Source organism: Chiloscyllium plagiosum, chromosome 28, assembly GCF_004010195.1.
Source record: "Chiloscyllium plagiosum isolate BGI_BamShark_2017 chromosome 28, ASM401019v2, whole genome shotgun sequence".
NCBI lineage: Eukaryota > Metazoa > Chordata > Chondrichthyes > Orectolobiformes > Hemiscylliidae > Chiloscyllium > Chiloscyllium plagiosum.
The window spans coordinates 25,243,433-25,260,615 of record NC_057737.1 but is presented as its reverse complement, the minus strand read 5'-3'; the positions used below and the strand labels follow the sequence as shown (position 1 = coordinate 25,260,615).

The 17,183-nt window shown below is 41.4% G+C and overlaps 1 protein-coding gene across 3 annotated transcripts in view; it reads right to left on the bottom strand.

Annotated features, from left to right (window-relative positions):
- usp32 (ubiquitin specific peptidase 32) overlaps positions 1 to 17,183 on the bottom strand; it is a 200,992-nt gene that overhangs the window by 124,951 nt on the left and 58,858 nt on the right. For all 3 annotated transcript variants that reach the window (XM_043718522.1, XM_043718523.1, XM_043718524.1), the window contains exon 3: positions 3,765 to 3,870. In XM_043718522.1, coding sequence (XP_043574457.1) covers positions 3,765 to 3,870 — 106 coding nt within the window. The remainder of the gene's footprint in view (positions 1 to 3,764; positions 3,871 to 17,183) is intronic.

Genomic DNA, 17,183 nt, shown 5'->3' with positions numbered 1-17,183 from the left:
ATAGTGATAGAAGACGATAGACAAGATTTAACAGTTGAAATTCTAAGTTGGAAGAAGGCTAATTTTGACGGTATCAGGCAAGAACTTTCAAAAGCTGATTGGGTGCAGATGTTCGCAGGTAAAGGGACGGGTTGGAAAATGGGAAGCCTTCAGAAATGAGATAACGAGAGTCAAGAGATAGTATATTTCTATTAGGATGAAAGGAAAGGCTGGTAGATGCAGGGAATGCTGGATGACTAGAGAAATTGAGGGTTTGGTTAAGAAAAAGAAAGAAGCATGTCAGGTATAGACAGGAGACATCAAGTGAATCCTTACAAGAGTATAAAGGCAGTAGAAGTATACTTAAGAGGGAAATTCGGAGGGCAAAAAGTGGACATGAGATAGCTTTGGCAAACAGAGTTAAGGAGAATCTGAAGAGGACAAAGGGCCAACTAGTGAGCGAATAGGGCTTCTCAAGGATCAGCAGGGAGCCTCTGTGTGGAGCTACAGGAGATGGGGGAAGATACTAAACAATTATGTTGCATCAGTGTTTACTGTGGAGAAGGTCATGGAAGATATAGAATGTGGGAAAATAGATGATGACATGTTGAAAAGTGTCCATATTACAGAGAAGGAAGTGCTGGATGTCTTGAAACACATAAAAGTGGATAAATCCCCAGGACCTGATCAGGTGTACCCTGTGGGAAGCTAGGAAAGTGATTGCTGGGCCCCTTGCTGAGATATTTGTATCATCAATAGTCACAAGTGAGGTGCCAGAATACTGCAGGTTGGCTAACGTGGTACTATTATTTAAGAAAGGTGCTCCGGACAAGCCAGGGAACTATAGATCAGTGAGCCTGATTTCAGTGGTGGGTGAGTTGTTGGAGGGAATCCTGAGGGACGGGATTTACACATATTTGAAAAGGCGAGGACTGATTAGAGATAGTCAACATGGCTTTGTGTGTGGGAAATCATGTCTCACAAACTTGATTGAGTTTTTTGAACAAGTAACCAAGAGGATTGACGAGAGCAGAGGGGTGGACATGATCTACATGGACTTCAGTAACACATTCGACAAGGTTCCTCATGGTTGACTGATTAGCAAGGTTAGATCTCATGGAATAGAAGGAGAACTAGCCATTTGGATACAGAACTGGCTCTAAGGTAGAAGAGTGGTGGTGGTGGAGCATTGTTTTTTCAGATTGGATGCTTGTGAACAGTGGAGTGCCACAAGGATTGGTGCTGGGTCCACTACTTTTCGTCATTTATGTAATTTGGATATGAACATAGGGGGTATAGTTAATAAGTTTGCAGATGACACCAAAATTGGAGGCGTAGTGGGCAGCGAAGGTTACCTCAGATTACAATGGGGTCTTCATCAGATGGGCCAATGGGCTGATGAGTGGCAGATGGAGTTTAATTCAGATAAATGTGAAGTGCTGCATTTTGTGAAGCAAACCTTAGCAGGACTTATACACTTAATGGTAGGGTCCAAAGGAGTGTCGCTGAACAGAGAGACCTTGGAGTGCAGGTTCATAGCTCCTTGAAAGTAGAGTCGCAGGTCGATAGGATAATGAAGGTGGCGTTTGATATGTTTGTCTTAATTGGTCAAAACATTGAGTACAGGAGTTGGGAGGTTAGGTTGCAACTGTACATTGGTTAGGCCACTTTTGGAATAGTGTGTGCAATTCTGGTCTCCTTCAAATTGGAAGGATGTTGTGAAACTTGAAAGGGTTCAGAAAAGATTTATAAGGATGTTGCCAGATTGGAGGATTTGAGCTATAGGGAGAGATTGAATAGGTTGGAGCTGTTTTCCCTGGAGTGTCGAAGGCTGAGGGGTGACCTCATAGAGGTTTATAAAAGTATGAGGGGCATGGATAGGATAAATAGACAAAGTTTTTTCCCTGGGGTGGGGGAGTCCAGAACTAGAAAGCCAAGGTTTAGGGTGAGAGAGGAAATATTTAAAAGGGACCTAAGTGGCAACTTCCTCATGGGTGGTGCGTGTATGCAATGAATTGCCAGAGGAAGTGGTACAATTGCAACATTTAAAAGGCATCTGGATGGGCAAATGAAAAGGAAGGGTTTAGAGGGATATGGGCCAAGTGCTGGTAAATGGGACTAGATTAGGTGGGATATCTGGTTGGCATGGACGAGTTCAACCGAAGGGTCTGTCTCCGTGCTGTACATTCTGATAGAATATTAGGTTTAGATGAGAAGATAATTTGAGTAGTAGTTGGCATTTCTGAAGTAGGGAAGAGATCTAGTACAGGTTAAAATTATGAGGATGTTAATAAATAAAGAGAAAAATCATTACTCCCTCTGCTTGGGGATATCAGTGAGGAGGGGTGGTCAATTTAAAATCATCACGAAGTGGGAGAATGGTTCAGGGGTATTTCTTTAATAGTTGTTACAGCATAAAATGCTGACTAAGAAACCGATAAGGCAAAGGGACCTGAGAGGCAACATTTTCACAAAAAGGATAATGCATATATGGAACTAGCTGCCAGAGGAAGTGATAGAGTCAAGTACAGTTACAACACTGAAAAGACATTTGGACAGGCACATGAATAGGCAAGGTTTAGACGGATATGAGCCAAACACAGGCAAATGGTACTGGTTCAGTTTGGGAAATGAGGTCGACATGGGCTATATGACTATGACTCTAGGTGCAAAAGGAAAGCAGGGGAATTGGTGTTGGAATGCTCGAATGAACAGCCAGCACTGAATGGTGAGCCATACTGACTTCAGCTATGAAGATTTCCTATGTACCTGCCTCATTAGCTATCTGACAAAGGAGCGGCACTCCGAAAGCTTGCACTTTCAAATAAACCTGTTGGACTATAACCTGGGGTTGTGAAATTTTGGACTTCATCCACCCAGACCAACACCAGCCCCTCCACATCATGACAATTTCTGAGGTTAATGAGTTCCAATGTTCTTAGCAGATTAATTCCAAATCGAAAGATAATAGGGAGCACAGCAAACTTTTCATTATCTGGCACCCATTAGGCCAGGAGTATGCCTACTGATCAAATATTTTGAATTAAGAGGCCTTCATAATTAAATTAAAAACACGGACCAAATAATAGATATATAATACATATATACACATTACCATTTTCCTTTATTACAACATAAATCATTTAAATAATAATGTAACTTTGCCTTAAATGAAACTTACCAGCACAGAGCCTCTCACCTGGACCCTCAACTGACTACTTGGAGATTACATCATAGTATTGGAGGAGAAATTGATTCAAATTTGAATTAACTGTTGGTATTTCATGTGGCCAGTTAATTGAATAAGTATACTTACATTCAGGTAAATAAATTAAAAACTATAATAATTGAACAAAATAATACAGTAAACGTCACAGTAATTAAGGTATACAATTTTTCCAGTTTGTCAAGAGTGCAGTTCATAAGACATTAGTTAAAACAGGTTTTCTGTGCTTCACTGCATAGTTTGCTAATGTCTTTTGGAAATGAAGCTCCGAAAGTTGAGAATTATTGTTGAACAAGTTGATTTAAAACTAATTAGAAGATGCACTATACTGATAGCTAAATATTAATAGGTGGCTAATTATTGCTGGAAATATTCAATATATTTTCATATTTATCCAAGTTGTCCTGAATATTCAAGTTTCCAAATCACCAAAATCCTGCTCTGCATAACAAGTTACAAATCAGGGAACGGTTTCAATAGAGTTGAATTGTTACCAATGTAGGTTTTAATTTGCTGACATTTTCATTAAACATACAATGATGATGATTGGGGTACTTACACTTCGCTTTTTCTTCATCTCTTCCCCTTGTCAGGAGGACCAGCCCCACTATCAGATTATTAAAATGAAGACCTTTTGATGTTCCACCAAATGAATGATAGATAACCTACAGAAATTTTAAAAAAATTCAAAATCTGAGTATTTTTGATCTTGCAAATTTTCCTCCAAATATTACACTGATAATATTTAAATATTTTATACAAATGTAACCATCACCTACATAACTTAGTTTTTAAATATTAATCCTTGGAGATGACAATTATCATGTTTTGCCTTTAAAAGTATGTTTCAGTGCTTGCGGGTTGAATACATCATCTATCCCAATTGTGGCCAACAATAACAGACGAGATGACATTCTTTGAAAGCTTCCAGTTAAGTGATGAGTAGCAATACAATATATGATACATTACAAAAACGCTATTAAAGTATAATTATACTGTACATCAATACAAGCTAGCTAATTCTCTTGATGACAGAATTTTGGCTACATATAATGCAGTATGCACAGCTGTTAAACACTCAATTCTCAAGTTAAAATGGCAAAGTTCAATATTCTGTGCAAGAAAGCCTTTCACTCAAAAAATTCTTCAGAGATATCTTGTTACTATATAAAATCATACATTAAATCCAACTAGATTTCAAATAATTACAGACCATGCTATTATCAGGTCCTGTGCAAAAAAGGTCACCTGACTGTTCCTGATACATGAGGGAGGGAAGCAAATGCAAAAAACACAGGGACATGAAATCATTTCTTGCCGCCACTGGTGACTATCTTCTGCCCATTTACACAGAATTAATACTTTAGAACTAGGGGACAGAGACTGCTCAGGAGAGATATTAGAAAGCACTTCCACACAAGGGATGGTAGATGTTTGGAACACACTTCCACAACAGCATCAATGCAGGACCAGTAGTGATTTTAAATCTGATATAGATTTTCTTCTTGTAAAGCAAAGGTATTAATGGATACGGGCCAAAGGCAGGTAAATGGAGTCAGGGCAAAGATCAACCAAGATCTCATTGAATGGTGAATGATTGGAGGGCTGAATGGCGCACTCCTGTTTTTGGCTCCTTATTATAACATAAAAAGTAGGTTTCCCCCAAAATAAAGAATACACAAATTCAAACATAGTCATTCTTATTCATTGTTTTTCTGCATGTCCTCTTCTATCTACTTATCACAACATTCTGCTCTCAGCGCCAAAATAAGCAGCAGGATTCCTTATCCCAGGACTATAGTCCAAATGTATGAACTTTAAAACAGGTACAATATGTTTAATATATTGCATGAGTAATTTCAGAATTTTTATTTGAACTTGTACCTCTGAACTACAAACCATTTCAAGAAATATGGCAATAACATGCCCCCAAGAAATATCACTGCTGCTACTGATTTGGTTGTCAGAAAAGTCAAAGTTCACTAAACATTCATTTTCATCCCTTAGAAAAGCAACATACTTCCAAATGGGCCTTGGACCAGTAATCAGACAAAATGTCCTGTCACAATATATCACTCAATTAACATGGCGCATGACGAGATAACAAGAGCCTTTGTTTTGTGATTTAATGTAAAAGGCCCTGTGCTGGACTATATTTTCCTTTGGCACATTGAAAAGTTCAGAAGGACATTTCAACATTTTTTGGCTGCATCAAGTTAGCCCAGAGTAGATTTTATCATCCTCAACAGTGCTAACATCCTCAATATTTTGAACTTTTTTAAGCAATGAATCTTCACTAATCACACAGAACTTAATCACATTAATGTACGCATGGCAAAAACGCAGAGTTAAAACAAACTCAGCATTTGACAGCAAGCCAACAAAGCTGTGATTCTAATCAAATTAACTTATTTGCAAATATATATTAATATTTTTCATATGAGTAGTTTAAAACTCCACAGTACACAAAATGACAAGCTATTTTATTCAACATCCGTAATATAAATAATCCAAAGTCACTCAGCCTAAAGATTATGAACACAAAAACTAATTACACTGATTTCAATAATTGAATAAATCTATAAATCCAATGATATTTACTTTTCTTCGCAAGTTTAAGTTGAAAAACCATATGCCATGTTAATTTACTTGACCACTTATTCCCTCCTCAGCACTTTTACAACCTCCACCTGCACTGAGCGCACACACCTTCCTCTTTTCCAACCAAGCTCAAATGTCCCGGCCCTTCTGACACCTCTACCAACATAATGTGCTCACCCCACGTGGCTTCATCTTTCCAACATCCTAGTCGTACACGTTTCTGGCCCATAAATAGTTCCCATACTTTGCCTGACCTTCTGCTGCCACCTACTGAGTGTCTTTGTATCTTTCAATTTTCTATGCCTTTTGTGAATTAATTTTCTCAGTTCCCAAAATGTCAACAGTCCTTATAAAAAATATTGAGCCACATAAGGAGATAATATGTTAGATGATCAAAACTTTGGTCAAAAAGGGTGTGCTGAGAGTAGTCACTTCAATGAGTAAAGTGAGGTACAGAGCAAGAAAAGCATAGTGAGGGTATTCCAGATATTAAGGCCCAGGCAGATAAAGATCTAGCTATTAAAAGTGCAAGAAGCTGCTTTCGAAGTATGTCATTTTTCTGAGTGTTTTGCAGCTAGAGAAAATTATAGAGATAGTTAGGAACCAGGTGATGGTGCAATCTGAAAACAATACTAGGAATCTTTCAATCAAGATGTTGCTTAATCAGAGCCCACTTTAGGTCAGCAAACACAGGGGTGATGCATGAATGGGATTTGGTACAAGTTCAGACACAAAGAAGTTTGGATGAAATAATGCTTACAAGGGTATAAGCATGTTTTTTTTCTTCATTTGTTTACAGGAAATAGGCATCATTGGCTGGGGCAGTATTTTTTTGTCCAATCCCAATTATCCTTAAGATGGTGGTGAGCTGTTTTCTTGAACTACTGCAGTATACAAGTTGTGGGTACACCCAGAGCACTATTAGAAAGAGAAGGATAAAGAGACTCACAGAAGAAAAATCGAATTTGGAAGTAATACATTGCAAACTAAGACTATACTCACATTTCATAGGTCTAGGACCTCTCCGTATTCAGACAATTCATGCCTCTCCCCACACCCACCTCATCCCACGTGCTAGTGAGAATAAAAATTGGAATCAATGCTACCATCCCCAAAAGCTCTTTCCCATGACAGTCGTTACAAAATTAGCTCTACAAGCCTGCAACTCCCACATCCCAGCACCAATTTTTCATTTCAGACTCCTACATTGGTTGCGAGTGTGGTCCTTGAAAAGTACAGCAGGTCAGGCAGCATCAGAGGAGCAGGAAAATCGACGTTTCGGGCAAAAGCTCTTCATCAGGAATGAAGCTGCTGCCTGACCTGTTGTGCTTTTCCAGCACCACACTCTCGACTCTAATCTCCAGCATCTGCAGTTATCACTTTCTCTTATGTTGGTTGGACAGGGTGTAGCTTCATTTTTACATTCAAAAGACAGACTTACCATTGTACACAAACAGGACAAAGTTAGGACTGCAGATGCTGGAGATCAGAACTAAAACGTGTGGTGCTGGAAAAGCACAGCAGATCAGGCAGCATCTGAGGAGCAGGAGAGTCACTGTTTCAAACATATGCCCTTCATCAAGAATGGCATTCCTGATAAAGGGCTTATGCTCAAAACATTGACTCTCCTACTCCTCAAATGCTGCCTGATCTGCTGTGCTTTTCCAATGTCACACTTTTTGAAATTGTGCACAAATAGGTGAATTAATAGGAAATGTTAGAGAAATCTGATAATAGACTTTTCAATATGGTGCAGACACAAGATATTTTATATTAAAAACAAATACACAACATAAAATATTATATCATTTCCAATAATACTGCACCAGAACTTCTTGTAAGATTTTGATTACCTAAACGTGTGAACCAACTCACCAGGGAACCTCTAAGGAAATGAGCAATTGAGAGCTGCTGTATATTCACCTCTCAAGTTTGGCAAAATGAAAATGAATTGGAGACCGCTATTTAACAATAATGCAAAGGGAGAAAAAAAACTTGTTATTTTTTGTATGCTAACCAGTCATAGAAGACAGTTAATAAAATTAATTCGTAAATCTCTGTAAAGAATTCTGCAAAGTTACATTTTTTACAGGTTAAAAGCACAAATGAAGCAATACCTCAACAAATACAAAATGTTCCCTTCTTCTGCCTTGGCCTTGTCCCCAATAGGAAGTTAACATTTATGTAACTGAAAATAACTAAGACTAAAGCTGTCCATATATCTGCCCTGGACAAAAAAAAATCTACTAGCATTAGAAACAAAAAAAGAAAAAGAAAATCAAGAGTTAAGATATGAAATAAAAGACATGGTCAAGCAAATCTGGCTCAACTAATGGCCACCCATTAAAGTTAACAATGATAATAGAAGTCGGAAAGGAAAATTGCTGCTTCCTACATTTTTAAACGATTTTTGACTTTCCCAGAGATAAACAGATCATTCGCTGAGCTTATCAGCCAGTCATGCACACATCTCATTAAAGATGAAGAAAAGTCAAGGGTAGCTGCCATCTGTCATAATAAGTCAAGGGCATTGTACAATTACAGTCCACGACTTGGATGTGGTTAGTCATCTGCTTGGGGTGGTCAGAGGGTAGTTTCACTACAGTCCAGCGAGTGAGCGTTGTCAGTCCTGCAGATCCAGCACAAACAAACAATCAGGGAATGTGTGGAATGTCTGTCAGGGTTTTGATGAGAATTGGTCATTGATCAGGGCCTCATGTCCAAGTAGGTCATGCATCATTAATGAGACAAGTTTGGCACAGCAGCATAATAGAACTTGCTCAAGGCTACAGATTCAAGCCCTCCAAGAAACTCACCAAATTGATCATTAGGTGATTTCTGGTGAGATTCAATCCTTCATCTAGACTGCACACTATACATAACCCTTTCACTGATAACAATCCAGGGAACTCTTTGCTCTCTGGATTTCAATGATTTTTCTGAAATCAGCTAACATTACAATACTACTAAAAATAATGAAGGCTGCTTTATTTCTAGAAACCTATCATTTAACAAGCAAAATGAGAAGTGTTTGAAAAATCTGCATGTTATTCAATGGTTGCCCTTTCTATTTATCAAGGACAAAATTCCTCCATACTAATTTTCATTTTCCTTTAACATATTCAACAGAAGTCAAACTTCAGAAAAGTACCTCTTAACTGCCTTCTCAAGTCCCCCTGCAAAATTGTCTGGGGGCGTTCCTATATCACATCAGCCAATTGATCAGTCTAAAGTTCGAGATGCCTTGCTAGTGATGAAATGGTAACACAGCCAGTTTATGTATTTTCAAATAAGTAGTGCCCATGAAACTGAAATTCTACCCTCTCAAACCTATTTCAACTAAAACTGAATTTCCCTTCCCTAATTCTATGAGAATTTGCATTATAGATAGCTCCCATTCCTCAGGTACTATCCCTTTGCTTTTGGTCTGCATCATCACCTTTTCAAAATCCCTTCTCAATCTATCCACATTTTTGGGCAGATACCAGCCTTGTGGCTAGAGTGGAAAAGTTTGGCTAAGATCACACTACCTCTGGGACACAAATGTTTAGCACTGCTGCTCAGAACTTTTCAGAATCCATAGCCTTTGCAGTATCTGGTATCTCCAACAATTTCCTGTTAACTTGTGCAGTGGGCCAAACTGGATCAAAATTTCTAACTGTAATGTTGGGAACATCCAGAGAAGGCAGAGATAGATTGTCCATTTGGCACTTCTGGCAGAAGATGGTTGCAAACACTTGCATTTCGTGCTTTGCACTGATGTGCTAAGTTCTGCCATTGTTGAGGATATGGATATTTGTGATGACTATCATAGGATGCCTCATTGATAATCAGTTTTGATTTGCTAGATATCTTCTGAAGCTATCCTACCGAGCACATTGAAGATGTCTCAGAACATAATGCATGAATAAAATGCCCAATGTAAATTTGGCACTTTATCTTCACAGGGACTTTGCAATGGCCTTTCTCACCTCACCTGCAATGGTCAGATGTACCTGCATCATTTTCTGAAGTCAAGGTCAAACAGATTTGCCTCTTGTTGGTTCCTTCCCTGTCTGTCACAGACCCAGTCTCATAATTATGTCATTTAACACTCAGCCAGTTTGGGAATGGACGTTTCCACCCAAAGCACATTCAGAGTCATCGAACCCTGACAGTGTGCAAACAAATTCACACCAACCCTCCGAAGCGCATCCCACCCAGACCCATCTCTCTAACCCTTCCCTAGAACCATACATTTCATGATTAATGCACTTCACCTATACATCGGTAAACACTATGGGTAATTTAGCATAGCTAGTCCACCTAACCTGCACATCTTTAGACTGTAAGAAGAAACCGGAGCACCTGGTGAAAACCCACTCAGACACGGGGACATGCAAACTCCACATGAACAGCTGCCAGAGGGTGGAAGTGAATCCATGTTCCTGGCACTGTGAGGTAGCAGTGCTAGTGTCCTAGGCCAAGCATGTTCAGCTTCAACAATGACTGTGCCTCTACCATCAGATCACATATGCGTCTTCATACAAAGGAGCAGTTACTGTTCAAATGCAACAATAATTGGATAATTTTGGACTGACAAACAGGGACTAACATTCACACCATGCAAGTGCTAACCACCGCACAGCCAGCGTCAGTAACCAATGTCTATAAGTTTGTCTAGTTTTATTTCTTTTGACTTTTCAGCAGCAGTTTGGGATATGTGCATGAAGTATAAGACTATTTAGAGGACGTTTTAGAAACAACACAGATAAAGGCAGTATATTTCCTTCCTTTGCATAACAACTGGAATACAGGCAACGGTTTACGGAGAATGGAGTGAGAGAGGCTGGCCTATGAGAATGTGTATAGGGTATAAGCAGGCAGGGAAAGAGTTAAGATCTGAGTTTTGTGAAACAAGAGATTCAGCTAGGCATGACTCAGATAAGAACTTACAGTCAGAAATGGGGTGCTGGAAGCAAGGGCAATGAGTTACCAAGGTGGAAAAGCAGTCATTATGTAGAGCCATTTAACAAGATAAGGTAGCATTTCAGTATGTAACTTCAATTAACAAGGTAAAAAATATTCATTATGTGAAGCCAGTTATTCATGTGTAACAGCAGATGGCTTAATCTTTACTACTGATACCCGTTGATTCTAACGGTCACACAATTAATATATATGTTGACTTATCTGGATGCTCCTCCCTGTAAAATGATTATATAATTCATTAAGAAATTGATATTTCAGAGAAGAACACTAATTCATGTCTCTGTGCACATGGGCAATCGTTCTCTCCAGGGCATCAATAAAGATGGAGGAGGTAAAGTCACACTCTGTCTCTGAGTGTTTTGCTTCGACTGTCGGGGGAAACGGGACCACAATATTGGCGTAGTCAGCAGGATCCAGACTGCTAGTTACGATTGGATGATGTCAGTGGCTGCCCGGAACATTGGTGTCTTGAGAGGACAGGCCCACAAGGTAATGTTTTAAACCTTGATCCCTCTCGATATTCCTGTGCGCCGGAGACAGTCCTCTTGCTCAATCACTCCGTATTCTACAGATTCCTCGAACGATAATTAGTTCAGTTGAGAGACACAGTTTGACAAGCCCGCTGGCTGACAGAGGTTCAAGTTCTCTGCACTGCATTGGGGTAGGGGTGGGGGTGAGGTGGTTGCAGTTAGAGTCATCTGCGCCGCTTGGGGGGGGGGGGGGGGTTGGTTTGGTCGGGATTGGAGTCCTCTGCACAGTACTGGGGTTGGGAGTCCCCTGGGATGGGTTTGGTTGGGGTTAGAGTCCTCTGTGTGGTACTGGGCCTCGAGCCTACTGGGTGGGTTGATTCAGGGTTCGGGTCCTCAGTGTGGTACGGGGCTCGAGCTCTCTGGGCCTGAGTGACATTCAAGCTCTGTGTTTTAAGTGGAATTCGAATTGTGTGTGTTTACGTGGGGTTCGAGCCCCATAAGGAAAGTGAGAAAGGGATTAAAGTCCCCTCATGGCAAAATTTGAATGTCTGTGAGTCTTTGCTCTTGGGGAAGAAAGTGACTTGGATTGTGACGCCATATGGTCTGCTGCGAAGGCTTTCTCTTGTTCCAAGTGTAATTTCAGTGAAAGGATGCAAAAAAAAATTAAAAACGAGAAATGTTGAAATAAAGGTTGTACTAATACTTGCGTTGAAAAAGGATAGTTTCAATTTAAATTGCGCCATGCTGAGAGTGTTTGATGTTTAAAAATTTTGGTTTGTAAAAATACTGGTTCAGAAAATCCTTTTAAGTAACAGTTTTGCCTTGTTTGAATTAGGATCTCAATTCAATGTTTTGTGGGCAATAGTAAAGGGCAGATTTTATTTTTATTTTGAAATTGTATGACATTATGTCCTTTTTAAAATTATCAAACTTGTTACCTTAAAGCAAACTGATTGAGTGCCTTGAGACCATGATTCTACAATGACTGTTTTAAAGAAAACAGTTGTGTCAGTGATCATGCTTCAGCCAGATGAACATATTGTATTAAAATATCTTTGCTGCTGTGTCTTTTTAATGCAGAGTGTTCACAAAAAGAAGAGTGCATTTTGAGTTTGATGTTTCTACAGAATATCAGAACTTGAGGCTGAGATGTTTCAGTTCTGTTAATTATTGTTAAGACTTCATTGGCCCCCTTCATATTGCAAATTCAAAGAATCTCAATCTCTACTAAAGTTGCTACTGTAATTCCGACTGTTTTATTTGGGAAAATTCATTTGGAGAACATATTTTAAAATATTCTGCATTTGTTTCCCACGAAGATTTGAGATTTAAATCTGAACTGAAACTGCCTCTTCAATTGCTGAAGCACAAAAAACATGGTGTTTTCTTGCTGTTCCAGACTTTTGAAATATTTTTCCTTATAGCTTTCACATTAGCCAAGTATTAATTTGTTAAAGGAAAATAATTTTTCAACAACCTGAATGAGGTTCCCCCGAAGGTTTGATTTTAAGACCATTGATTGCTTTTTATAAATGAATGAATTGTTTAGACAGTACAATTTAGAAGTTTATGGATTGTGTAAAACTTGATAATATCATAAATAGTGAATAGAATAACAGACTTCAATAATTCAAAGAATATTGAAATAGGCAGACACAATTTAGTTAGTTAAATGTGTGACTATCTTCATGCTGATAACCACCTTGGCAGAGAGGAAATGCAAAGATACTTTCAGCAGCTAACATAGTCTGCAGAGTTTCTCCATTCACGGGTAAAGCACACCTTCGGACCACCACCCATCCCTCCACAAATTGATCTAATGGATTCATTCAGCTCCTTAGCCACGAGCAAAAGCAGTGAAGAAGCTAACAACAGTGAAGAGGAGGTATGTATGCTTTTTGCCAGTGGCCTTCTGACGGACATTAAACCACCAGAGCGAGAGCAGAAGTAGCAAAGAATGCTGCATTTACCTAGCCTTCCACTGCAACTGCTGCACTGCATGCTCAAATGTGCTGGTTTCCTTCATCTGCAGCATCTCCAGAAGGATGGATGTCTCATCAGTTTAATGAAGCAGTTAACTGCCCTTATCCAAGAATTCAGATTTCTCTGAGGAGTGATGCAAGGACAGGCTGAATTTTGTTTTCAGGTTGGACTTTATGAAAGGGGATTTTAGAAAACTGGCTCATTTCCACTCGACTTGGAGGGATAGAGTGGTCACTAAGAACTGTGGCTTTAAGAACTTTACTGGTTAATTTTTTCTCCCCCCACATGGGAGGATTCTTCAAACACTAATTAATGTAACTGACTGGTAATTTTTGTTGTTATAATCACTGCGTGCTGTGTACCAATAACTTGCTTAAATACTGCTGTCCGTGCCATCTAGGTAGTTATCATGAAATGATAAAAGGAGGGAATGAGAATGTGTATCATGTATAAGCAGGCAGGGAAGGAGTTAAGTTCGGAGATTTGTGAAACAAGAGGATAAGCTGAGCATGACTCAGATCAGATAAGAACTTACAGTTAACAATTGGGTGCTAGAGGCAAGGGTAATGGGTTAACAAGGTAGAAAAGCAGGCAAAAGTGAGGACTGCAGACGCTGGAAACCAGAGTCTAGATTACAGTGGTGCTGGAAAAGCACAGCAGGTCAGGCAGCATCTGAGGAGCAGGAAAATTGATGATTCAGGCAAAAGCAGTCAGTATGTTGAGACATTTAACAAGATGAGGTAGCATTCAGTACGTAACGTCAGCTAACAAGGTTAAAAAGTACACATTATGTGAAGCCAGTTATTCATTATGCAACAGCAGATGGCTTAATCTTTATTATTGATACTTGCTGATTCTAACGGTCACCCAATTAATATGTATGTGCCTTATCTGGATGCGCCTCCCTTTAAAATGACTATATAGCTCATTGTAAAATTGCTGTTCCAGAGAAGCCCGTGAACTCATGTCTTTGTGCACATGGGTGATCTTTCTCTCTCCCTCCAGGGCCCAGAATAAAGATGAAGGAGGTAAAACTGTGTCTCTGAGCGTTTTGCTTCGACTGAGGGGAGGAAAACGGCAAGATACCTTAGAGCAAGCTTTCAAAGGCATAATGGAGGCTTTCGGCAATGGCAAGTTTGACAAAGGCAGAGATGGATAGTCTTCGAGGTAAGAAAACTTCACAGTGTAGAGAAATTGCAGCTGAAAATTCATCTTTGAGTTGCATACCATGCTCAGGTTGAGAGCAGCCTGCTTCAGTAAAAGCTGCTGGTTCACAAGTGGGTTTGGAAACTGGTCAGGTGACTACAATCGTCTTGACCTTCCAATGCTTAACATAGCTTATTTTCAAAACATCCATGATATAATTTTGAAAAAAAAAATCAATTGCCCACATAGAGAGAAGAATTAAAAGAGAAGTAGTGGGTCAGTGGTGTTGAGTGCCATCAACGTATGTTGAACCTGATGCGATGCTTTCAAGTGATGTCAGTGGGTACAAGTATGTAACCAATTAAGTAGCAAGCATTAGAATAGACCTCAGGGAGCTGAGAAGTGAAAGCAACACTGGAGTTCCTCTCGCAGCTAGAAAGTTAAGAGTAGAATTGAGGAAGGTTAGTCTCTCTTAACAGGACATCAGAAGTGAATTTTTGGAAGAAGGTAGTGCAGTCAATTGATTAAAAAATACACAGAGGGAGAGTGACTACAGTAACTTTTAGAAACACATAAAAGGTAAGGCTGAAGTATTTGCAATAATTAGCAGTCAGAAATGCCAAGTTAATGGATAATTCTTTTAAGCCTTCTCCTGAGGACCCTAGCATCGTATATGCAAGGCTTCATCCAATTTGACTCACTCATATGATATCAAGAAAAAGGCAAAGTCTCTGAATAATGCAAAGGGTACAAGCACTGACAACGTTCCAACAATGTTATTGACATGCTTTCCAGAAACTGCTGTTCATCGAGACATGCTGTCCCAATATAGCTATAATACTGGCATTTAAATGGGAATGTGGAACATTGCCCAGCTAAGTCTTATACGTAAAAAGCATGGCAATTCCAATCATGGCCAATTAACACACCATCAGTCTATTCTTGCTGATCAGTAAAGTGACAGATGGGGTCATTAATTGAGCTTTCAAACAACATTTGCTTCACGCTAAACTGCTCACTGATATTTAGTTTTGTTCGGACAGGGTTACTCAGTCCCTGACCTGATGACAATTTGTTTCAAATATGGATAAAACAGCTGAACTCCAAAGGTGGAGGCAAGAGTGATTGCCTTTACATCAAGACTGTACTTGATCAAATGTGGCATCAAAGATCCCCAGCAATACTGGAGTCAATGGGAATCAGGAGGAAAAAAAACTTTGCATTGGTCAGGGTTATACTGATTGAAAAGGAATATGGCTGCGGTTGTTGTGAAGTCAAACAAATCAGCATCATCTCTGTAGCAAATCTCCAGGGTAGTGTTCTCGTCCAACCATCTTCAGCTTCAATGATTTTCTCTCCATCAATCCCATGTGACTCTTCATACAAAGAAGCAGTCCCTATCCAAATTCAACAATAATTGGATAATTTTGGACTGACAAAATTGGACTAACATTCACACCATGCAAGTACTAGGCAATGGCCATTTCCAGTAAGACAAACAATTTAACCATTTTCTTTTGACATTCAATCCCAGTACCATCACTGCATTGGCCTAAAACAACATTGTGGGGTGTGTGTGCAGGGCGAGGCGTGTGTGTGTGCAGGGCGAGGCGTGTGTGTGTGCAGGGCGAGGCGTGTGTGTGTGCAGGGCGAGGCGTGTGTGTGTGTGTGCATGTGTATTTGTGTGTGCAGGGCGAGGCGTGTGTGTGTGCAGGGCGAGGCGTGTGTGTGTGCAGGGCGAGGCGTGTGTGTGTGCAGGGCGAGGCGTGTGTGTGTGCAGGGCGAGGCGTGTGTGTGTGCAGGGCGAGGCGTGTGTGTGTGCAGGGCGAGGCGTGTGTGTGTGCAGGGCGAGGCGTGTGTGTGTGCAGGGCGAGGCGTGTGTGTGTGCAGGGCGAGGCGTGTGTGTGTGCAGGGCGAGGCGTGTGTGTGTGCAGGGCGAGGCGTGTGTGTGTGCAGGGCGAGGCGTGTGTGTGTGCAGGGCGAGGCGTGTGTGTGTGCAGGGCGAGGCGTGTGTGTGTGCAGGGCGAGGCGTGTGTGTGTGCAGGGCGAGGCGTGTGTGTGTGCAGGGCGAGGCGTGTGTGTGTGCAGGGCGAGGCGTGTGTGTGTGCAGGGCGAGGCGTGTGTGTGTGCAGGGCGAGGCGTGTGTGTGTGCAGGGCGAGGCGTGTGTGTGTGCAGGGCGAGGCGTGTGTGTGTGCAGGGCGAGGCGTGTGTGTGTGCAGGGCGAGGCGTGTGTGTGTGCAGGGCGAGGCGTGTGTGTGTGCAGGGCGAGGCGTGTGTGTGTGCAGGGCGAGGCGTGTGTGTGTGCAGGGCGAGGCGTGTGTGTGTGCAGGGCGAGGCGTGTGTGTGTGCAGGGCGAGGCGTGTGTGTGTGCAGGGCGAGGCGTGTGTGTGTGCAGGGCGAGGCGTGTGTGTGTGCAGGGCGAGGCGTGTGTGTGTGCAGGGCGAGGCGTGTGTGTGTGCAGGGCGAGGCGTGTGTGTGTGCAGGGCGAGGCGTGTGTGTGTGCAGGGCGAGGCGTGTGTGTGTGCAGGGCGAGGCGTGTGTGTGTGCAGGGCGAGGCGTGTGTGTGTGCAGGGCGAGGCGTGTGTGTGTGCAGGGCGAGGCGTGTGTGTGTGCAGGGCGAGGCGTGTGTGTGTGCAGGGCGAGGCGTGTGTGTGTGCAGGGCGAGGCGTGTGTGTGTGCAGGGCGAGGCGTGTGTGTGTGCAGGGCGAGGCGTGTGTGTGTGCAGGGCGAGGCGTGTGTGTGTGCAGGGCGAGGCGTGTGTGTGTGCAGGGCGAGGCGTGTGTGTGTGCAGGGCGAGGCGTGTGTG